A 25,625-nucleotide genomic window follows, 5' to 3' on the forward strand; every position below is an offset into this window, starting at 1 on the left:
TAGTCGTCCCTTGTTTCCTTGGTGACTTTGAAACACGGTTTTTGATATCAAAATAAATTGGATAGCATCTATATTGATGAAATCATGAAGTTGCACAGTCCTGCCAAAACTAACTTTTATTGTTTATTGAACTACACCATATCTTCCAAGCATGGCGTTTTGGCACATCCTTTAATTCCTTAGGATGCGTAGCAGCATTTGCCCTTCTCACAATAGCTGTTGTAAAAACTGTAGCCAGACCATTCACATGAAACCTTACACAAGGTAACATTGTATCCTATCGGGTTCTCGCATAACCATTCAGGTTTGCACACATCAATCAATGCAGTTGTACCTACGCCAAAAGAAGTATTGCATTCCATTTTGGATTAGTAATGTAACATAAATTACACAAGTTACTCGAGAATGTATCAAAAACTAAGGTGTATATTTATACAAAATTTGACTTGTCTAAATAGATGAGTGTACCTTTGTTTCTTCCAGTTGCCTCGCATGGCAACAGTGGTAGACATCAGAAGAATTACCAAGCACATGGCGTTTGTGTTGTTCTTGATAAGCGTCGTCAAAAGTGTGGGTACCTATCTTTTTCCTCCTCTTGCTATATATTCCCTAAGGTTGATGCTCCTCGTTTTACTTGAGTCCTTATTGTGGTATTATATAGAGGGACTATCAAATCTCGGGGAGTCTCAATTTCAAAAAGAAAATATTGGAGAATCCAATGTAGTTTCTCATCCTTTGTATCTATATGCATGGTCAACTCATTTCAATTAATGCTATCATGGCAGTTGGTGGAATATATATACCAAAATATATGTTGTGGGCAACTGGTTATGAAATGCCTTCTTGTTCTTGATATACCAAGACATTAATATACTACTAGTAGAACGCCCGTGCGTTGCTACGGGTTCTTTGTATATAACAATAGTTCAACATCAGTTGTGTATAATGTATACTTTACCCTCGTACTAATTATGCTTATGCATTATTGTCGATCTTTTTTTATGTAAAGACCCTCTTTCTCACTCTGCCTCTCATCTTTAACACTCTTCTTTCTCTCTCTCTCTCCATCCATTTCTCTATTGTGCCCTCATCTTCTCCATCCTCTCAAATTCCCTCAATCAGTTTTTTAAGTACTTGACTATACACAAAATAATATTTTCCAGTGTAATATTTTCAGGACTAAGAGCATCTCCAATAGACGGTTCATATGTAAAAATAACCAACTTTTGAATATTCTGAGGCAAAAAAATCTCTCCAACAGATGGTCCATATGCAAAAAAAAAATTACATTTCCGCCTCCACGAGATGTAAAATACAACACCTCGTGGTGCAAATTTACATCTTCGGAGGCAGGAGATGTAAAAAACCGCGGCCGCGCACCAACGCCCAACTGCCCTTTAGTTCATTCCCCTCCTTCTTCCTCCCGCCCGCCCTCCGCCGCCCCGCCGCAGCTCCCCGACGCCGTCCTGTCGCAGATCCAGCCCCGTCCCTACCCCCGCCGCCGATTCCACCCCGCCTGGATCGCCGCCCACCGTCGTACGGGTGGATCTGGTCGTCGTCACACCGCACCACGCCGCCCCGGCCCCGTCCACCTTAGCCCGGCCCCGGCCCCGCCTGCCTCCGCCCCGCTCCGGCCTCCGCCTGCCCCCTCACGCAACACTTGCTGTCGCCGCCCGCCCTAGCCGGCACTGCACGCCGCCGCTCCGCTCCGTCCGCCCCACGCCGCACGCCGCCGCCCGCTCCCCGCTCGGCCGCCTCCCCGACCTCTCTCCATCTGTCGCCGCCCCGACTTGCTCCGGTCGCCGCCGCCGCCACCCGATGGCGCCGAAGAAGACGCCGAAGGGCAAGTCAGGTTTCTTCAGCGTGGGGGTGAAGCCCTGATAACCCACAAGTATAGGGGATCGCAACAGTTTTCGAGGGTAAAGTATTTAACCCAAATTTATAGATTCGACACAAGGGGAGCCAAAGAATATTTGAAGGTATTAGCAGCTGAGTTGTCAGTTCAACCACACCTGAAGATTAATTATCTACAGCAAAGTGATCAGTAGCAAAGTAGTTTGATAGTTTTGATAATAGCGACAGCAGCAACGGTAACAGTAACAGTGATAGCAGCAGTTTGTAGCAAGTGTAACAGTGATGATAGCAATAGTAACGTAGCAAGATCAATAAGGATAAATTCGTAGGCATTGGATCGGTGACTTGTTGGATGATATTCATCATGAGACAGTTATAACCTAGGGCGATACGGCACTAGCTCTAGTTCATTGATATAATGTAGGCATGTATTCCGTAAATAGTCATACGTGCTTTATTAAAAGAACTTGCATGACATCTTTTGTCCTACCTTCCCATGGCAGCGGGGTCCATATTGGAAACTAAGGGATATTAAGGCCTCCTTTTAATAGAGAACCTGAACAAAGCATCAACACATAGTGAATACATGAACTCCTCAAACTACGGTCATCACCGAGAGTGGGCGCGGTTGTTGTCACTCCGGGGTTGTCGGATCATAACCGTAGTAGGTGACTATAACTTGCAAGATCGGATCTAAAACATGGATATAATGATGAATTCATAAACGTTTCACATCTGAAATTATGGCACCCAGGCCCAAAGTGACAAGCATTAAGCATGGCAAAGTCTTAGCAACATCGATCTAAGAACATAGTGGATACTAGGGATCAGGCCCTAACAAAACTAACTCGATTACATGATGAATCTCATCCAACTCCTCACCGTTCAGCGAGCCTACGAAGGAATTACTCACTCCCGGTGGTGAGCATCATGGAATTGGCGATGGATATGGGTTGGTGATGACGAAGAACGAAGATCCCCCTCTCCGGAGCCCAAACAGACTCCAGATCTGCCCACCCGAGGAAGAACAGGGCCTGGCGGCGGCTCCGTCTCGTGGATCGCGATAATTCTTTCTCCCTGATTTTTTCTGGAAATATGTGATTTTATAGTATCAGGGGGGTCGTCAGCGGGGCCACCAGGTGGGCACAACCCACGTGGGCGCGCTAGGAGAGGGGGCGCGCCCTGGTGGGTTGTGCCCACCCAGGGCCCCTCTCTGGTGGGTCTTGGCTCCAGAAATTCTTATTATTGATATAAAAAATCCTCGCAAAGTTTCGTTCCATTCCGAGAACTTTTATTTCTGCACAAAAACAACACCATGGTAGTTCTGCTGAAAACAGTGTTAGTCTGGGGTTAGTTTCATTCAAATCATACAAATTAGAGTCCAAAATAAGAGGAAAAGCATGAGAAAAAGTAGATACGTTGGAGACGTATCAAGCCCTCCGGGAACTTCGGAGTGGAGTTCTTTGACGCAGGGCGTCGTTGGTGTTTCGGCACGTATCCCACCGCCGACGAGGTTGCGTGTGCCTACAACGTGGCGGTGTGGCGTGTCGGACGGCCGAAGACGGACCTCGACTTCCCGGTTCAGATCTGAAATCATGGCACTCGGGCCCTATTGACAAGCATTAAGCATAGCAAAGTCATAGCAACATCAATATCAGAACATAGTGGATACTAGGGATCAAACCCTAACAAAACTAACTCGATTACATGATCAATCTCATCCAACCCATCACCGTCCAGCAAGCCTACGATGGAATTACTCACGTATGACGGTGAGCATCATGAAATTGGTGATGGAGGAAGGTTGATGATGACGATGGCGACTGATTCCCCTCTGCAGAGCCCCGAACGGATTCCAGATCAGCCCTCCCGAGAGAGTTTAGGGCTTGGCGGCGGCTTCGTATCGTAAAACGCGATGAATCCTTCTCTCTGATTTTTTTTCTCCCCGGACACGAATATATAGAGTTAGAGTTGAGGTCGGAGGAGCACCAGGGGCCCAGGAGGCAGGGGCGCGCCCCCACCCTCGTGGACAGGGTGTGGCCCCTTGGCCTTGATTATTTCGCCAGTATTTTTTATATATTCCAAAAATAATCTCCGCTGATTTTCATGTCATTCCAAGAACTTTTATTTCTGCACAAAAATAACACCATGGCAATTCTGCTGAAAACAGCGTCAGTAGGGGTTAGTTTCATTCAAATCATGCAAGTTAGAGTCCAAAACAAGGGCAAATGTGTTTGGAAAAGTAGATACGTTGGGGACGTATCAATGGCCGCCTCACCGGCGGTGACGGTGTCATTCGGCATGGTATTCAGGAACAAGACCGAGAGGAAGGAAACCCTAAGTCGATGTGTAGTTTTTCTTACTAGGGAAACCTGTTCGAGGGTTGCGCAGTGTATGTACGATTGGAATCGGGATTAGCAGTTGGGATTGAAAAATGACAGGCAAAGTGGGATTAGGTGCTGTGAGATCGTAAGTGCCACATGTCGTCCATCAGAAGATGACATTTCTTTGTTATGATTTACACATTAATTTTCTTTAAATCGGTTATTAGTTTCCTAATTTATGTGATTGAGCGATTTTTCTTAAAATCAATTATTTGTTTTCTAATTAATGTGATTGAGCGATTTAAGGTAATGTTAATTAATTTAGATTTGATCTTTAGAGATTGATCGTGATTGATTCTACATTACTAAATAAATTGCACCAGCATGGAAAAACCTGAGAGGGTGACGCGAAAATAAACCGATGAAGTGGGGGAGGGGACGAAAAAAATCTATGAAAAAAACCTACGAAAATAACAACGAAAGTGGGATGGGACGAAGAAAACCTGAAACAGAGACTACCAACTGCTCCATTAGGAGTAGAGATTATTTAATTTAGATTTGATCTTTAGAGATTGATTGTGATTGATTCTACATTACTAAATAATTTACGTCGGCATGGAAAATTATGATATGTTTAGATTTCTTTCATTGTGTCAGAGGGTGACGCAAAAATAAACGATAAAGTGGGGGAGGGGACGAAAAAAATCTATGAAAAAACCCAGCGAAAATGGGATGGGACAAAAAAACCGAAACAAAGACTACCAACTGCTCCTTTAAAAATAGAGATCATAAGAGTTACTAGCAGAATGCCCGTGCGTTGCTACGGGCCTTTTAATTTTTTTTTCTCATTGCACATATATACTGAAAACTTGAAGTATTTTTTGCCCCTTTCAATGGCATCGTCTTGAGACCCTTGTTGATGGATTCCTTTAGAACTTCAACATAATCCCCTTAGTTAAACTTTTCCCGTTGTATTATGGTGACTTGCATTGTACAAATTAACTACAACACATGGACAAATATTGTACCAGACATATACTAATTATCATAGGCTGATTCATGCATCTCCTAATTATCAAAGGTTCCAATAATCAACACGGGCGGATGTCATACATGAGTCATCGCATTGCAATGCTGATTTGGCACTTGAACAAGACATGGTATTACTAATTTTTAGTTCTTTACACAATTCTTCGAAGGACAGCTCCATCCTTCATCATCATGTAATTTTTTAACCTGAACCAAAATAATATTAGAATTAGAAAATAATCAATCGTTGTGATAGAACAGTATATGGTATGCATGCAATATCATATATACTAAAGAAATTACCACATAGATTAAAAGCCAAGTGAAGTTGTATATCAAAATTGTATCTCTGCCAAAGTTTCAAATCGAGCTTACTATTAACCTAAGGGAATTCAAAATGAAAGCTTAAAAATCATAACATAATAGTAAGAATTCAACAACATTCATTATACCATAGAGATTCTGGAATGGACACGATGCAAAACCAAAAGGACAAGCAAACCATAGTAGTTAGTTTGAAAATGATTACCATCAGAAAGAAGATTTTTCTTGAAATTTTTCCTTCTGGAGCTACTGACATGCACTTTACTATTAATCTAAAAAACATGCACTTTATTGAGATATGAAAAATTATGATACCACAATAAAACTCTACAATTGAGTAGAAAATGACCAAAAAGGAGCGCTCCATGTACCTAAATGACCTTACTTTTTAGAAATGTCACAAGCTTCTTTATAAAAAGTTAAAATAAACTTACCTGCTAAGATTACAAAACAACATCAGTACCGATAATAGGAACTCTTCTTGTGCTTCAGCTCAAATCTCTAGCAGCTGAGTTTAGAGCATCCTGTTACTAAACAACTTCGTGCCACCAACATCCCTGCCACAATCGTGTCCTCATCCGGCACACAGTCATAACTCACACCGTAGCCTTGATAGTGTAGGGAGCTGCAAATTGGATTTGACTGTTCATAACCATAGAACAGAAAGGGAAGAGTAAAGATCAAATCCACGGGAGCAAACAATAGTTGTTGTGTGGTTTATATGTGAGGAATCATTGTCAATGGATATAAAAAATGTTTGGGCATCGACTATGACATACGAGATTGATTTGACTCACCTTGCGGCGATCCCATGGATGAGACGACAAACCGGCGACGACGCCCTCATGCCTCAGGTATGGTGACGTGCCATATGGCCAGCTCGGAGCCCATGTCATGGTACAACAGCACCGAGTATCTGGGCATGGTTTCCCGGGTGTTGCGGCTGCAGAGGTTTAAAATGAAAACATAGGTCCTTCGATATAGAATGCATGCTCTTGTCTATATAGTTGCACAGTCAAAGTTGATTGCAATATTAACTCATATCTCAAGGGTAGCAAAATCTTAAGCTCCTGGGTTCTGGCACTTGCCTAGCTGATATAGTTCAAGAAGGAAAAACATATTCAGTAAACTAAAATGGAAACTTTTTAGAAAGTAGAGGGGCCCGATGTTAATAAATGGTTTCAGGTAACTATCGGGTTCAACCAGTAGTATGCTACCTTCTAATAACCATGGAAGATGATCCAGGTCTCAATGAGAGATATATTCAATTGTAGTGTGCTCAGCAACAAGAGGAACATTTAAACAATCAATGTGCCCATTGCAGGTGCTCCAATAAATGCAATAAGCAGAATTCAAATAAAAACATCTCTAGGTTTGTTTTCTGAAAAATATAAATGGTGAACTTTGCAACAGTCACTACACCTTTTACGAAGACAATCATTTATCATAATTTTTTGATGGGCTACGACTATCATATTCAGCAGCCAAAATGATACAATAGATCGCTCTGTTCCTAAATATAAGTCTTTGTAGACATTGCACCATGGACCACATACGGATGTATATAGATGCATTTTAGAGTGTACATTCACCCATTTTGCTCTGTATGTAGTCCATAGTGGAATATCTACAAAGAATTATATTTAGGAACGGAGGGAGTATATCATAGCAAGAATGACCTACTAAGTGGAGGTTCAAAGAAAAAGAGAGATATGGGTGGTCAAACTCTCCTTGAAGCAGAGAGATCTTATCTTACAAACTCAAGGCAGATAGCAGCATATCCAAATTTCTAGCTTTCTGTACTTGCAGGTAGTGAAAATTAAGTAGACAATGTTAGGAGACTCGAAAGAAGGCTTGTGCAGGTTAGTATTTTACTGCTTAAATCCTTGAGGCTCTCCTAATCTTGTTTTGAAATAGCTCCCCGTTAAGACTTCTTCTGTCTATGTACATCATCATTGATGTATCTATGCAAAAACATATACAACAATGATTAGGTTGTACAATGTGACAATACAATAATTAGCACCTTTTTCTTCTATCCTCTTCTATCTATATGTTGATCTACCGTACAATAAACAATATACAATACAACAAAAATATCTAAAAAAAGTCATTTTTATCCATACAATGATACGTCTCCAACGTATCTATAATTTTTGATTGCTCCATGCTATATTATCTACTGTTTTGGACTATATTGGGCTTTATTTTCCACTTTTATATTATTTTTGGGACTAACCTATTAACCGGAGGCCCAGCCCAGAATTGCTGTTTTTTGCCTATTTCAGTGTTTCGAAGAAACGGAATATCAAACGGAGTCCAAACGGAATAAAATCTTCGGGAACGTGATATTCTCACCGAACGTGATCCAGGAGACTTGGACCCTACTGCAAGGAAGTAAAGAGGTGCTCACGAGGGTAGGTGGCGCCCCCCTAGGGCGCGCCCCCTGCCTCGTGGGACCCTCGGTGCTCCACCGACGTACTCCTTCCTCCTATATATACCCACGTACCCCCAAACGATCAGAACAGGAGCCAAAAACCTAATTCCACCGCCGCAACTTTCTGTATCCACGAGATCCCATCTTGGGGCCTGTTCCGGAGCTCCGCCAGAGAGGGCCGTCATCACAGAGGGCTTCTACATCATCATAGCCTCTCCGGTGAAGTGTGAGTAGTTTACCTCAGACCTTCGGGTCCATAGTTAGTAGCTAGATGGCTTCTTCTCTCTTTTTGGATCTCAATACAATGTTCTCCCCCTCTCTTGTGGAGATCTATTCAATGTAATCTTCTTCTTTTGCGGTTTGTTTGTTGAGACCGATGAATTGTGGGTTTATGATCAAGTCTATCTATGAACAATATTTCAATCTTCTCTGAATTCTTTTATGTATGATTGGTTATCTTTGCAAGTCTCTTCGAATTATCCGTTTGGTTTGGCCAACTAGATTGATAGTTCTTGCCATGGGAGAAGTGCTTAGCTTTGGGTTCGATCTTGCGGTGTTCTTTCCCAGTGACAGAAGGGGCAACAAGACACGTATTGTATCGTTGCCATCGAGGATAACAAGATGGGGTTTATTTGATATTGCATGAATTTATCTCTCTACATCATGTCATCTTGCTTAAAGCGTTACTCTTTTTTTAACTTAATACTCTAGATGCATGCTGGATAGCGGTCGATGAGTGGAGTAATAGTAGTAGATGCAGAATCGTTTCGATCTACTTGTCACGGACGTGCTTCCTATATACATTATCATGCCTAGATATTCTCATAACTATGCTCAATTCTGTCAATTTCTCAATAGTAATTTGTTCACCCACCGTAGAAAACTTATGCTCTCGAAAGAAGCCACTAGTGAAACCTATGGCCCCCGGGTCTATTCTCATCATATCAATCTCCATCACTTTTATATTGTTTTTCTATTTACTTTGCTTTTACTTTTTACTTTGCATCTTTATATCGAAAATACCAAAAATATTATGTCTATCATATCTCACTCTCGTAAGTGACCGTGAAGGGCTTGACAACCCCTAATCGTGTTGGTTGCGGGTAGCTATCGCTTTGTGCAGGTACGAGGGACTTGAGCGTGGGCTCCTACTGGATTGATACCTTGGTTCTCAAAAACTGAGGGAAATACTTACGCTACTCTGCTGCATCATCCCTTCCTCTTCGGGGAAAACCAACGCAAGCTCAAGACATAGCAAGAAGGATTTCTGGCGCCGTTGCCGGGGAGTCTACACAAAAAGTCAACATACCAAGTACCCATCACAATCCCTATCTCTCGCATTACATTATTTGCCATTTGCCTCTCATTTTCCTCTCCCCCCCCAATTCACCCTTGTCGTTTTATTCGCCCTCTCTTTCTCCTCCTCCTTCTCCTTCTCCTTCTCCTTCTCCGTTTGCCTTTTTCTCGCCTGTCTTCCCGTTGCCATGGCCGAATCAAATAGAACAAAGGGTCCTTTCCAAGGTCTTAGTACCTTGGATGATCCCTCTATCCTCTCTAAACTCAGAAATAATAATGCTATTGAGAGACCCACCGGGTTCACCAATGAGAGTTTAAATAATCTTGATGAAGATGACTCTGGAATTTTTCGCTATTTAATTGATGAGTCTTTAAAAGATGCTTGGGATAGGTTATTAAGGATTAGGGCTAGCTATATACCACAATATCAAATTGAGGTTTACTTAAAAGGTTTTTATGTCGGATTACCTACCTCTTTTAAACAAGTGCTAGATTCTATTTTTGAAGAGGGTTTTCTTGAAGGGGATGCTATAGATACTTATGAAAGGATGAAAACTATATTTGGGAACCCCATGAATGATAAAGGTGAATCTACCACCTTCTTATGCTTCTATCAAAACGAAATTATCAAAGAGATGAAATCTAGTATAGATGCAAATTTCCGTAACGTGCTTAATCTTACTTCATCCATTAATGGCCATGTGATTTCCCAAAATAGGAGAATAAATGCCATATAAAGGAAATTTTCTCTTTTCTTTCCTAATGCCAAAGATGGCAATACCTAGATCTATCCTCGCTTTTATGCCTAGCTAGGGGCGTTAAATGATAGTGCTTGTTGGGAGGCAACCCAATTTTCTTTTTGTTCCTTGCTTTTTGCTCCTGTTTAGCAATAAATAAATTATTTAGCCTCTGTTTTGGTTGTGTTTTTTGTGTTTAATTAGTGTTTGTTCCAAGTAGAACCGTTGGGAAGACTTGGGGAAAGTCTTATTGAACTTGCTGTAAAAAACAGAAACTTTAGCGCTCACGAGAACTGCTGTCATTTTTATTTGAAGAGTGTAATTTAGTTAATTATTTTTGCAGATGATTAATAGATAAATTCCTCACGTCCAGAAATTTATTTTAGAATTTTTGGGGTTTCAGATCTTGCGCTAGCTACAGATTACTAAAGACTGTTTTGTTTTTGACAGATTCTGTTTTTCGTGTGTTGTTTGCTTATTTTGATGAATCTATGGCTAGTAAAATAGTTTATAATCCATGTAGAAGTTGTAATAAAGTAGGTTTAACACCAATACAAATAAATAATGAGTTCATTACAGTACCTTGAAGTGGTCTTTTGTTTTCTTTCGCTAACGGAGCTCACGAGTTTTCTATTTTGAGTTTTGTGTTGTGAAGTTTTCAAGTTTTGGGTGAATTCTTTTGATGGATTATGGAACAAGGAGTGGCAAGAGCCTAAGCTTGGGGATGCCCATGGCACCCCCAAGATAATCCAAGTACACCAAAAAGTCAAAGCTTGGGGATGCCCCGGAAGGCATCCCCTCTTTCGTCCACTTCCATCGGTAATTTACTTGGAGCTATATTTTTATTCACCAACATGATATGTGTTTTTCTTGGAGCATCTTGTATTATTTGTGTCTTTGTTTGTTAGTGTGCCACAATCATCCTTGCTGTACACACCTTTTTAGAGAGTCATCTATGAATTGAAATTTGATAGAATACTCTATGTGCTTCACTTATATCTTTTGAGCTATGTAGTTTTGCTCTATGTGCTTCACTTATATCTTTTGAGCGTTATAATTTTGCTCTATGTGCTTCACTTAGATCTTTTAGAGCAAGGTTGTGATTTGTTTTAAAGAAACTATTGATCTCTCATGCTTCACTTAAATTATTTTGAGAGTCTTAATAGCATGGTAATTTGCTTAATATAAATATGCTTGGTGTTCAAGATATGTGAAATTTTCTTTTGAGTGCGTTGAATACTAAGAGAAGATTGAAGCATGATAATTTTTTTGAGATATGGAGGTGATAATATTAGAGTTATGCTAGTTTAGTAGTTGTGAATTTAAAGAATACTTGTGTTAAAGTTTGTGATTCCCGTAGCATGCACGTATGGTGAACCGTTATGTGATGACGTCGGAGCATAATTTATTGATTGATTGTCTTCCTTATGAGTGGCGGTCGGGGAGGAGCGATGGTATTTTCCTACCAATCTATACCTCTAGGAGCATGCGCGTAATACTTTGCTTTGATAACTTCTAGATTTTTGCAATAAGTATATGAGTTCTTTATGACTAATGTTGAGTCCATGGATTATATGCACTTTTTCCCATCCTTCCACCATTGCTAGCTTCTCTAATACCGCGCACCTTTCGCCGGTATCATACACCCACCATATACCTTCCTCAAAACAGCCACCATACCTACCTATCATGGCATTTCCATAGCCATTCCGAGATATATTGGCATGCAACTTTCCACCACTCCATTTATTATGGCACCCTCCATCATTGTCATATAGCTAGCATGATCATGTAGTTGACATCGTATTTGTGGCAAAGCCACCATTCATAATTCTTTCATACATGTCACTCTTGATTCATTGCATATCCCGGTACACCGCCGGAGGCATTCATATAGAGTCATATTTGTTCCAAGTATCGAGTTGTAATATCGAGTTGTAAGTAAATAAAACTGTGATGATCATCATTATTAGAGCATTGCCCCAGTGAGGAAAGGATGATGGAGACTATGATTCCCCCATAAGTCGGGATGAAACTCCGGACTTTACAAAAAAATAAAAGAGCCAAAGAAGCCCAAATAAAAAAAGAGGCCAAAGAAGCCCACCAAAAAAATTAAAAAAAATAAAAAAATGAGAGAAAAAGAGAGAAGGGGCAGTGCTACTATCCTTTTACCACACTTGTGCTTCAAAGTAGCACCATGTTCTTCATATAGAGAGTCTCTTGAGTTATCACTTTCATATACTAGTGGGAATTTTCATTATAGAACTTGGCTTGTATATTCCGATGATGGGCTTCCTCAAATGCCCGAGGTCTTCATGAGCAAGCAAGTTGGATGCACACCCACTTAGTTTCAGTTGGAGCTTTCATACACTTATAGCTCTAGTGCATCCGTTGCATGGCAATCCCTACTCACTCACATTGATATCTATTGATGGGCATCTCCATAGCCCGTTGATACGTACGCCTAGTTGATGTGAGACTATCTTCCCCTCTTTTTGTCTTCTCCACAACCACCCTTCTATTCCACATAGTGCTATGTCCATGGCTCACGCTCATGTATTGCGTGAAGATTGAAAAAGTTTTGAAAAAGTTAGAGTATGAAACAATTGCTTGGCTTGCATGTCATCGGGGTTGTGCATGATTTGAATACTTTGTGTGGTGAAGATAGAGCATAGCCAGACTATATGATTTTGTAGGGATAACTTTCTTTGGCCATGTTATTTTGAGAAGACATAATTACTTTATTCGTATGCTTGAAGTGTTATTATTCTTTATGTCAATATGAACTTTTGTCTTGAATCTTTATAATCTGAATATCCATACCACAATTAAGAAATTTTGCATTGAAATTATGCCAAGTAGCACTCCGCATCAAAAATTCTCTTTTTATCATTTACCTACTCGAGGACGAGGAGGAATTAAGCTTGGGGATGCCTGATACGTCTCCAACGTATCTATAATTTTTGATTGCTCCATGCTATATTATCTACTGTTTTCGACTATATTGGGCTTTATTTTCCACTTTTATATTATTTTTGGGACTAACCTATTAACCGGAGGCCCAGCCCAGAATTGATGTTTTTTGCCTATTTCAGTGTTTCGAAGAAACGGAATATCAAACGGAGTCCAAACGGAATAAAATCTTCGGGAACGTGATTTTCTCACCGAACGTGATCCAGGAGACTTGGACCCTACTGCAAGGAAGCAAAGAGGTGCTCACGAGGGTAGGGGGCGCCCGCCCCCTAGGGCGTGCCCCCTGCCTCATGGGACCCTCGGTGCTCCACCGACGTACTCCTTCCTCCTATATATACCCACGTACCCCCAAACGATCAGAACAGGAGCCAAAAACCTAATTCCACCGCTGCAACTTTCTGTATCCACGAGATCCCATCTTGGGGCCTGTTCCGGAGCTCCGCCGGAGAGGGCCGTCATCACGGAGGGCTTCTACATCATCATAGCCTCTCCGATGAAGTGTGAGTAGTTTACCTCAGACCTTCGGGTCCATAGTTAGTAGCTAGATAGCTTCTTCTCTCTTTTTGGATCTCAATACAATGTTCTCCCCCTCTCTTGTGGAGATCTATTCGATGTAATCTTCTTCTTTTGCGGTGTGTTTGTTGAGACCGATGAATTATGGGTTTATGATCAAGTCTATCTATGAACAATATTTGAATCTTCTCTGAATTCTTTTATGTATGATTGGTTATGTTTGCAAGTCTCTTCGAATTATCCGTTTGGTTTGGCCAACTAGATTGATAGTTCTTGCCATGGGAGAAGTGCTTAGCTTTGGGTTCGATCTTGCGGTGTTCTTTCCCAGTGACAGAAGGGGCAGCAAGACACGTATTGTATCATTGCCATCGAGGATAACAAGATGGGATTTATTTGATATTGCATGAATTTATCTCTCTACATCATGTCATCTTGCTTAAAGCGTTACTCTGTTTTTAACTTAATACTCTAGATGCATGATGGATAGCGGTCGATGAGTGGAGTAATAGTAGTAGATGCAGAATCGTTTCGATCTACTTGTCACGGACGTGATGCCTATATACATGATCATGCCTAGATATTCTCATAACTATGCTCAATTCTGTCAATTTCTCAACAGTAATTTGTTCACCCATCGTAGAAAACTTATGCTCTCAAGAGAAGCCACTAGTGAAACCTATGGCCCCCGGGTCTATTCTCATCATATCAATCTCCATCACTTTTATATTGTTTTGCTATTTACTTTGCTTTTACTTTTTACTTTGCATCTTTATATCAAAAATACCAAAAATATTCTATCTATCAGATCTCACTCTCGTAAGTGACCTGAAGGGCTTGACAACCCCTAATCGCGTTGGTTGCGGGTAGCTATCGCTTTGTGCAGGTACGAGGGACTTGAGCGTGGGCTCCTACTGGATTGATACCTTGGTTCTCAAAAACTGAGGGAAATACTTACGCTACTCTGCTGCATCATCCCTTCCTCTTCAGGGAAAACCAACGCAAGCTCAAGACGTTGCATACAACAATCCGTAAACAAGGTAAACTCTATCTATCTTCTTCTGTCTATCTCCCATTCATATAAAAATTAGCAGTTTAGCACACAAGGTCGATTTTATTTTAAAGAAATCAGCAACTCACTTCTATTCACACGACAGCTGAAGGTCGCATCATTCATGCAGCAATAGTAACACAAAGTATCCACTTATTTACTGTACAATTCTTCATAAGCTTCCACGACCTGTCAGAGCACTGTTATTCCCTAGACGCTGCAGATGATTCAGTAAGAAGAAGCATGGGTTCCCCTCAGACAACTCTACAATAAAAAATTGAAATAAGCCGAGATAAGTTTTGATGAACTCTCCAAGTATCCATTGGAAGTTTAGATAGTTGGAGAAAGCAGCTCCGCATGACTAATCGCCAGTTGAACCAGATTGCAAATCATGTGGCTTTGAAGATAATGCTAATGCTAAGGAAACAAAGTCAAATAAAGATACTATGGGGAAATTGTCAAGTTATCCTATGGGGAAATCATCTGCATCATTTAGTCAATAGTTAACAATTTAAAATAATAGAAAATGGTAGCTTATAAATAAGTGGAGTAACAACATGTACTCAATCTGAACTATCATTTGGTTATAGAACCTTAAAATCAAACCAATAAATTGGAACTAAAGAAATACAGTAGCAAACAGCTTATAGCTCAATTTGACCTCTCCATTGAGCTTAAGAAATAAGTGCCAAATCAGACTTTGGTGAATCTATTAACATATCTTATAGATACAATCAACATTCTATTAGGAAGAGAAAGAAGAAAAAAGCTTGTTGTCGTTGTTGGTGTTTCAGACAATAGTTTGACCCACCACAATAGAAGGCAATCCAGTTTATCCTCACCAAATTGATTCGACTTTATTTCCTAAGCTGTACCGCCGGACCTCTTTGAGCTGAATATAAAATTGTGCCAACCTGGAAACAAAATCATAACATTACAATAAGAGCAGATTGGTGAAATTAGCATTTTTTTTCCTTAAGAATAAAAGAAAAATAAAGGACATGGAAACTAAATGTCAAATCTGGATAGGAATATATAGAATACTCTCACTGTTATAGCACAACAATTTCACCAAGAACAAGAACAAGAACTGATAGTAACTAACGTAAGAACAAGAACTAACGTAAGAACAAGAACCAACCTAAGAACTGAAAAGGTAACTAACCGTCCAGACATATGCATGAAATAACATATGGTTGTTAAATATGTTTTTAAGCACACAAGATAACGCATTATATGCTTCTGAGAGGTAATCATCGCCGCACCAACAATAAGTAGATCAAAGAATCTTAATAAAAAGGGACTGTAAAACTATTGAAGTTGGGTTAATAAAATGGAACTGATTATTCAGTGAGTTTGTTTTCTATGCTTGTAGTTGAGAGTATTGATAACGAGGGCAAAAAGCTACTCTACTCTACTTGACATCTTAAGGAGAGCATCCTCATAGCATGTAAAATTGAAGTCAAAACACATTGTGAGTATCAAGGTACTGGAACTTACTCCATGACTATGTAGACATTTTCGTTGTCCTCATATGCATCATAAAACTGAACCAGGTTCTTGTGCCCTGCTAAAGCCTTCAAAATTTTCACCTCCCTCCGGACAAGAGATTAGAGCAACTTCAGATGATACAAAAAAAATGTACATACGAGGACTGAGGAACTAAGTTCATGCCTAGCTACGACAAAATGATGATATTAATCCTCAAGTGAGGCATTGAAATGTGGTGACCCAAATAACAGAGATTGCAACTATGGAGAGCTTAAACCAGATCGCACATTGAGAAAAGAGCGATAGGCAAAGTAGTTACGGAATATCAAGTGTAAACTCCACCACAAAAAATGACGGGACTTACTCAGATCTCATCATTCAAGTGGGTACATTTAATACTTCACAACACATAATTTAATATGTTACCTAGTACGTACCATGCAACAATGCTGTACGCAGAAGATCTCATAATCCATATTATTCTTATATATAAAGGTATGCTGCATGTGATAAAATCAGATATTCTTTTCACAATGCGCAATGTGGATCAATAGCATGTTAGTACATGAAGCCATGATGTCAGGGGAAGGCAGCATTTGGCGTCAGAACCTCTATAACAAAGTCACGTTCTTAAGAAATCAACTGGCGTGCATTTGACAGCTTTGATTACATTAGTCAGCGGTTAGTCAACGGTTGCTTTCAGAAAAACATGCTTTACCTTTCTCTAGTCAATAAACATCTTTGTAGATTTACTCTACTAAAAAACATGAAGGACATTTGTAGTACAACATAAAACCCACAGATATAGTTGATCTTTTTTCACAAATCTAAGATCGCCTATAAACTCCCGCGGCATGAATTTTCAGAAAACCAGCGAAGGGATCCGAACTCAAGGGTTTGCAGAGGTTGCGGGCAGGTCATCACCTTGGCCTTGGGGATGACCTTGACGGCGACGGCGTCCCCCTTGCGTGCCCCCTTCCTGATCCTGGCGGCGCAGGTGTAGCTGAAGTGGCCCCTCCAGACCTCGTCCCCAAGGTCGTACTTGGCGGCGAAGCCCTTGTTGATGCCCAAGCCCTTGTCGAGGCCCCTCCTGCCGTCGCCGTCCTCCTCGGGGATCGCCGGGCGCGGCGGGTCGTGCTTCCTCGCGAGCGCGTGGCAGATGTGCTTGGCGGGCGAGGGCGGTGGGAAGGGCAGGCGCAGGAGGCGCCTGGCCGGTAGGAGGGCACGGGGGACTTGGGGCCCGCCGGGACGGGGGACTTGGAGGAGGCCCTGGGGGAGGCCGCCGAGGAGGAGGAGAAGAGGTGGTGCGCCGGGCTGGGGCTGGGCATGGAGAAGGGGAAGAAGGGGGACGTCGTCCAGTGCTTCTTGGAGGCCGGCGTGGCGGACGCCGTGGAGGAGGGTGGAGGCGGCGCGGGTGGCGGCGGGAGGCGCCGTCGGCGTGGCGGGTGCGCGGCTTGGCGTGGCAGCCCCCCATGGGGCGGGGCGGGCGGCGGGTGGGATCTGGATCTGGATCGCGGAGGATGATGCAAAGTTTGGGGAGGGACGCAGGCGCGGCGGCGGCGGGATTCGGACAGTGGAGTCGATAGGGAGGACGGCGGCACAGGCACGGTGGCGGTGGGCGGCGCACGGCGGGGCGGAGCAGGAGGTGGCGGCGAGATGGATGTCGAGGTTGGATCGAGGAGGTAAGGTCGTGCGGGACTGCGGGGTGGCTGGGCTATTTTTTTTCTTTCGTAAACCGGTGGACGAAGGCGTGGCAGTGGGGATGTGACGAAGATTAACCGACGAAAAAAAGTGGTGGGATGAAAATTGACCGACGAAGATTATCAACTGCTTCATTAGGAGTAGAGATTGGAATATATACCAAAATATACGCTGTGGATAACTGGTTATTAAATGCCTTCTTGTTTTTGGTATACCAAGGCGTTAATACTAGTACGATTCATTAGCTGGGGGACGCATAGGAGTTATTGGAATATATATCAAAATATACATTGTGGACAATATACACCACCAAATATGTATTAGTGGATTCATCATTGCATATATTTTCACATCATATAAATTTGTTACTGTAAATGCTTATACTGTTTTCTACAAACTTAGTCAAGATTTATAAAGTTTGACTTCAGTCAAAACTAATATGCGGAGTAGATAAGACGGAGGGAGTATATACAGGACATTAATAATGGCTCGATCGGAAAAACCAATTTGGTCGCTCCCCAGCCCACTCCCCAGCATGCCTCCATGCTCAAAAACATGGCCAACAACAGCCCTTTCACCAAACCAATGTAAGAACAGTGTTTGCCCAGAAGAAGAAAAATGAACAAATACAAATTTGAATATAAATTAAAAGGTGTAAAACCAGTGTTCGCCTAGAAATAGCAATGCTGGCCCATTCACAAATTTGCCATTCTTTATATTTTCATTTTATAAAATACATAGGAATCACACATTGGAAATTGTCATGATAAAAAATAAAAGTTGCCATGCTCTTAATAATAAAAATTCACTTGTTCTTCACAATAAAATGAATTTTAACTAAAATTAATTTGAGAATACAAAAAAATATTTAAAATAGGAAATTCAGAAATATTTTGTATTCAAAAAAAGTTAATGTATTTGCAAAGTGTTCGCGAACAATAGTTGTTTTAGAATTATTATTAAAAAAATCATGAACTGCCAAAAAGTTCATTGATTTTTTTTATAAAAATCACGAATTAAAAAAACAGCATCAACTTCTAAAAATTAGTTCTCATATTTTGAAAAAAGTTCAGAAATTTGAAAAAAAAATCATGGATTTCAAAACATTCATTGATTTGAAAAAATGTTTGTAGATTGGAAAAAAAAGTTCATATGTTTCTGAAAAGGTTCAAGAATTTGAAAAAATATGAATTTGAAAAAAGTTTTCGAATTTGGAAATTGGTAGCAGTTTAAAAAAATAGAAAAAACCAATAAAGACCAGTCTAAAAAGACCCAAAAAGGAAAAATATATTTAAAAAGGGGGGAAGCATCGAAAAGCTTCCTAAAACTAGGCCAAGAAGCTTCTCGAAGCTTCCCAAAACCGGGAAAGGGACGAAATCACTAATTAAGGAGCACTCTTTGCAAAGGTGCCTTCCACCTCCCAGGTTGCGATAAGTGGCGCACTGCATGTGCGCCACTTGTCACAACCTATGAGTTTTCCGTTTTTTCGTAAATCCGTTTTGAATATTGGGTCGTGCTACACGTCCGCCGACTGATCTTTCTAGAAGATCCACCGGGTCGCAAGCCGTCAGATCTAGCGCATCGAGCAGATGAGCGGCGGCTCCATCATTGCAACACAAGTGTTGTTGCAGATGTTTTTTTGTAACATTGGTCTAGTTGCAGAAAAGTTTAATAACAGAGATCTTGTTGCAATTTTTTTTGCAACAAATGTCTTGTTGTAAAAAAATATTTGCAACAGAGACCTTGTTGCAGAACTTTTTTCACAAAAATTTTGGGACCTTGCAGAACTTTTTTTACAAAACTTTCGCAACATAGCTCTTGTTGAAGAAATTTTTTGCAACATAGATCTTGTTGCAAAAAAAGCACCCGAGGAGAGAGTACCATGGGAGCTCATTTGTTGAGAGAGAGAAAGGGGAAAGGAGAGAGGTGGGAAGGAGAAAGGGGCTGGCGGCGGAGCGCCATGGGAGCTCAGCTGGGGGGAGAGAGAGAGAGGGAGAGAGAGAGAGAGAGGGAGGGAGGGAGAGAGAGAGAGAGGGAGGGAGAGGGAGAGAGGGAGAGGGAGAGAGAGAGGGAGAGAGAGAGAGAGAGAGAGAGGAAAGGACAAAGGGGCTGGTGGCGGCATCCTCCAGCGACGCTAGATGGGAATTGGTACGGAGAGAGTGAAGGAAGAAAGGTTGGTGGCGCTTGCTGTTGATAGAGATTTTCTAGAGATGAAGGCGTGAGGTGATAAGGTTCAACACCAAGGATGTGTGGTTCAAGGGGACACACGTCAAGCAGCCCAAGCGGTTGATGCACAGATTGTAATCAGCTGGATGAGGGGAAGCTTTTTCCTTATTCAAAATATTTTATCTCTTAAATCGTGCGTCCAAAGATTGAACTATTTTCATCATTGGATTCCTCGCATCGAGATCTTCAAAACTATATCCCATGTTGATAGGTTTTGACAAACTTTTCTTTTTTTGCTTTTCGAGAGAAGCCGTGCCTCTCGCACAAGAAACAAAAAGAAAGCATAATTTTTTCCCGTTTCCGAGAGGCACAGCCGTACCTCTCGCGGAAGGAAAAAGAAAAAAAATGTGTCTTTTTCCCCATTTTCGAGAGGCACGGTCGTGCCTCCCGCGGAAACAAATCCGTGCCTCTTGCGAAAGCACACCCGTGCCTCTCACGGAAGGGAAACACGCGGTTTTTTCTGTTTCTGAGAGGCATGGCCGTGCCTCTTGCGGAAGCAAACTCGTATCTCTCACAAAAGAAAAAAAAGAAAGAAAACGCATTTTCTTCGTTTTCGAGAGCCACGGCCGTGCCGCTCGCGGTAACAAATCCGTGCCTCTCGTGGAATAAAATATGTGTCTCCCACGGAAGAAAAAAATGAACACATTTTTTTCGGCACGTCTATGTCTCTCGTGGAAGTAAAAAAAACGTGTTTTTCCCGTTTCCAAGAGGCATGGCCGTGCCTCTCGCGGAAGCAAAAAAACATGTTTTTCGCGCAAAAAAACTTTTTTGTCCAAAAGTTAAGAAAGACCGGTGGAAAACTGAAAATCCGAAGAAAAAAGAAAAAAAACATCTAAAAAGCCGAAGACGCGTAAAAAAATTTAGAGGAAGCGCCGAGAGCGTGACACGTGGCGACGGCTGAGAGCGCGCTAAGTGACGCTCCGTCCGCCCATCCCAAGTGACGCTCCTTCCTTAGTTGCTCGCTGAAAGGGAGCTCCCGGTTCATGCCTTACATGGTCCGGCCCATATGGTATCTAACGAGAGGAGGGGGTGTGCGCATTTGTACCAATAACAATATAAACGTTGCTACAAGTGCCAGATTGGAATAGATGACCACATAATCCTATAATTAATAGGATACTTTCTGTTGTTTAGTAAGAGGATTGATCATACTTACGTATATGTACCATAACCATATAATCCTCTCATTTTATTGCCGATCGTTGTCAAAAGTGGAGGGTCAATCATACTTGGCATGTAACATTGTGTGTCATGTATCATTCTAAAGTATTGTTGTCAAAGCAGAATCGTATATTCATAATTTTGCTGAACCTTTTTGAGTTATTTGGGGCAACATTTTCCGCAGCAACGCACAGGAATCATCTAGTAACAATATAAACGTTGTTACAAGTGCCAGATTGGAATTGGGCAACCACACAGCCGACGACTACATTTATTTGCAATCGCAGGCCCCCTAGTAATTAGTTTAGAACATCTACTGGCCTGGTCCATTGTCGGGAGCAGCTGTGTCTTGCCTCATTGTCATGAGCCGCCCAAGTAGCTTCATGCAGTCTGGCATATTTATTTGTTTGTTTTTTGTTAATATTTCTCAAAATATTTAAAATACACATCACTACCAATATGTATCTCTCCTTTTCTTGCCTAAGTCAAGCTTGAAAAAATTGAATTTGAATTTTTGTGACATGATAGATCCGTAATATATTTATATCATCATTTTTCCATGTAATTTCCCATAAATTCTACAGTGTGGTTTTTGAAATTCTGGAATACAAGCTTGGAGTACCTAGCTCAGGCCTATAGTAGTTTTGAACCGTTCAAGGGTGATGCTACAACTACGACACAGAGTGTCTGATATTTGTACGACAGGGCCAATCAAGCCGTCCATGCATGGGGCCAAACTGCAGCAGGCCAGTGGATTCGACATCGTACATAAATCGTACAACTATCATACGTATAGTAATTTCACAACTAGGGCGGATCACATGCGGTCCAGTGGACAGCATGACCCACGTGATCAATGAAGACGCTATTCACTATTTTGATATGCAAGCAATTTTGCTAATTCAAAGTTTCCGATGTCGGCGCCGCCGCGTTTGCCAGGGGTCTTGGATCTTGAGACAGAAAAAGGAATTTTGGCAAGGGGGCTTGTAAACAGAAAACAAGGCAGTAATACAGTAATTAGTCGTCCCTCATTTCCTTGTCCTTGGCGACTTGAATTAGAAAAGGAAAAATGGTATCAGAATAACTTGGACAACATCATCGTTGATAAAATTATGTGGTTGCACCTTCATGCCAAAATCAACATGTATTGTTTATTGAAGTTCACCACATGTTACAAGCACGACATTTTGGCAAATCGTTTAATCGCTTACGATGCGCAGCAGCAATTATTCTTCTCACAGTAGCTTCTTTCAAAACTGTAGCCAGAAATTTGACATGAAGCCTTGCACCAATTAATATTGATTGCCGTGTCGTCCTCGCATAACCGAGATTTTCCACACACATCTATCAGTGAAGTGGTACCTACGCCCAACAAAGTATTGCTTCCCGTTTCAGATTAGCAATGTAGTATAAATTACACAAGTTACTCAAGACAGTATGGAAAACTAAGGAGTATGTATGTTTATATAAATTGGACTGATATAAACAATTGAGTGTACCTTTGTTTCTCCCAGTCGCCTCGCATGGCAACAAAGTGGTAGACATCAGAAGAATTACCAAGCACATGACACTTGTGTTGTTCTTGATAAGTGCCATGAGAAGTGGTTTCCTATTTCTTTTTCCTCCTATTGCACTATATTCCTAATGGCTGATATTTCTATTCTATGTGAGTAGTTGTGGTGGTATTATATAGAGGCACTATCAAATCTTAGAGAATCTTCCTAAATATAGAGGCATATTATATTTGAGTCATCATGGTTATCTTTCTCATTCTATTCGACTCCTATTGTCAACTAATACTGTTATAAGGGTTATTGCAATATGTACCAAAATATATCATGTGAAAACTGGTTATTAATGCTCCTTGTTTTTGATATATATCAAAACACTAATACTATTATGAAAGTTATAATATATGCCAAAATGTATCTTGTGGATAACTGGTTATTAAACGCCTCCTTGTTTTTTCTATATACTAAAATAGTGATACTATTATATGAGTAATAATATATACCAAAATATATCTTGTGATAACTGGTTATTGAAAGCCTGCCCAATTTTTTATATACCAATTTTCTTATATTATTATAAGAATGAATACATACCAATTTTGTAATACTATTATAGGAAAGAATATGTACCAAAGTTTATTTTTTTTTCATATAATTTTGTATTACATGCCTTTCTGTTTTATATACCAAAACAAATCTCACACGAAACAGCCTATGTCGCTTGTTTTGTGTACCGCACTTTTACTTGAAAATTTCCTCCATTATTTTGCTTTACTTGACCTTGCTCCCTAAAAGGTGATTTTGTAGACGTAACCTTTATCCCCCTCCCCCCCCCCCCCCCCCCCCGCCCCCAAGAAAAGTTCTTTTAAGATGAACTGAGGGTAAAATGGTGCACTGGTGATTAAATATACATGTGAAAATTAAAATTTATGCTATAAAATTGTGATGAAAAGGTGCATGTATCAAAGAGCCACGCATTTGCCTTGCCGCTTTGATGGAAGATTGGGTGCCTGGAAAACATCTTGTGGCACCGCGATGAACTTTGACAGGGTGCCAACGGGAGCAGCAAGAGAAGAGCAGGTGGTATATATGCGCAAGTATCTTGGGGCAACGAAGCCTCTAGGTAGTAGCAGGCGCCCCGGTTGAAGTTGTCGAGGCAACTGCGAATGAAGGGGTGGGATGTAAACGATTGTGTGTGGAGTGTTGTGTTCATGAACAGGAGGGTTGAATGCAGGATGGTTGGAGGGCTAGGGTTGTTTGGATTACCCCAACTTTTGCTTTTACTACATGATACTCCATGCATTGCTGCTGAAAATTATTGCAATGTATTCTGTTGGATTTTTTTTTATAAAACATGAACTTTATCATATGAGAACTAAAATTGTGAATTCATCACTGAAGTATTTTTCGTGAGGCCATGCTTTAGATTAAGAGATCCTAGCTATGGACTTGCTTGTTCCTCCAAAGCTCCCGCTCACCACGACATGAATATTTGGCTTTATCATATGGAACATGTGAGTTGAACATCGTACATAGCTCATAAACATATTCTTCAAGGCTCTACAGCTAGGCAATCCATCGTACCTAGCTCATACACTTGCCGAGTGAACATCGATGATGGCTTGTTTGGCATTTTTGGGCAGGGATATAAACCTGACTCTCTTGAGCTTTACCATCAGATTTTGAGTAGGCTTGTATGATAACCTTCAATCTTGCATGTGATTCTGCGGAAACAACATTCCTTGATAGACGAAGGTATCCAATAGATCCTTTATGCATTTATTTACCACCACAATCAAGCAACACAACTTCCCTGGAAGTGGAACCTATAGCATCTACAACACCAAAGCAAGCAGCTCGGCATCCATGTCTAAAAGGCCATCTCCCTTCAACAACACGAACACCAACGATGGTGGCGTAGACCGTTGTTGAAAGTTGATGAAGTCTTAACACCGTTGTGCACCGATAGCTGTCAAACCTGAGAGAGGTATCATCTATACCGTCATAACACTTGGTAAGACTAATCAAATCACTATCTTGGGACTTGCTCCCTCTTTTATTGTGAGCTCAACTTCAAAGTCAAAAGGGTCGAGAGTTACGATCGCACGGGACGGACCAGTCAAGCGTAAGAAAGGCTCCTGCAGCAAGCATCATCATATGGTTAGACTTGATCGCAATGGTTGTCCTCCTAAATAAAAGTACCTTATCGCAAGGGACTAAGAAAAATGATGAGAAATCTGAAAACACGCACACAATGCCTACCCTTTTAGTGAGTTCTTGGTAGTAAGGCCTTGACCTATAGAAGAGAATGTTGTGGTTGCGTTCCGCGGTATCTCAAACAACGACCACTCCATACACTTTAAGTGGCTAGCTCAGATTTCCATTTAGTGCAAGGATTGCGATGGAGTAGATCTGTAAGGCGCTCCCGGCGACAACGGAAGCGGGTGAGATGGTATCAGGTGTGTAGTGTGCGAAGTGCGAAGTGCATAGCTGCTCCTTTCGGATAGAGATGCATGTGGTGAGGGAGGCAAGCAGGTCTATGCGGTCCTTCTGCAGGGACATGATCTGCTCCATCACCGTAGGACGGAGCACTCGGCCCGCCGTTTCTCCATGACATGTGTGTGTGTTTCGGACTGCCACCGGTGGCCATGGCTCTCTCTAGCTTTATTCTGGTCGAGAGCTTGCCATCACCTTGCCGCCTCCTTGTGTATACTAACCCGCCTCAGACGGCCCAGTAGATTCCACCTTGGGCCGGTCCAGAGTTTGAATCCACAACTCCAGATTTATGCACCGGGCCCTCTATTTTAGGATTGTTTTTTTTTCGATGTTGAAACCTCATCATTTTTTAGGAATTTTAGTAATATTTAGCTAGAAATTTTTAAAGAAGACAAATGCTGTGTAGATTTTTTTTTTAGTCTACACACCATTTTTCTTCTTTGAAACTGTTAGATGTTAAAGTGAGCTGTCCGCCGGCAATTTTTTCATCAAAACCTTCATTTA

At 41.3% G+C, this 25,625-nt stretch overlaps 1 protein-coding gene across 1 annotated transcript; it reads right to left on the bottom strand.

Annotated features, from left to right (window-relative positions):
- Positions 1-15,076: 15,076 nt before the first annotated feature.
- LOC125538587 (calcium/calmodulin-dependent serine/threonine-protein kinase 1-like) lies at positions 15,077-17,862 on the bottom strand. The gene is made up of 3 exons (XM_048701852.1): positions 16,951-17,862; positions 16,036-16,112; positions 15,077-15,449 (listed from the first exon to the last, which is right to left on the bottom strand). Exons 1-3 carry the CDS (start codon positions 17,860-17,862, stop codon positions 15,374-15,376), a joined length of 1,065 nt encoding a protein of 354 aa, XP_048557809.1. The 3' UTR covers positions 15,077-15,373.
- Positions 17,863-25,625: the final 7,763 nt, after the last annotated feature.

This window comes from Triticum urartu, chromosome 2 (assembly GCF_003073215.2).
Source record: "Triticum urartu cultivar G1812 chromosome 2, Tu2.1, whole genome shotgun sequence".
NCBI lineage: Eukaryota > Viridiplantae > Streptophyta > Magnoliopsida > Poales > Poaceae > Triticum > Triticum urartu.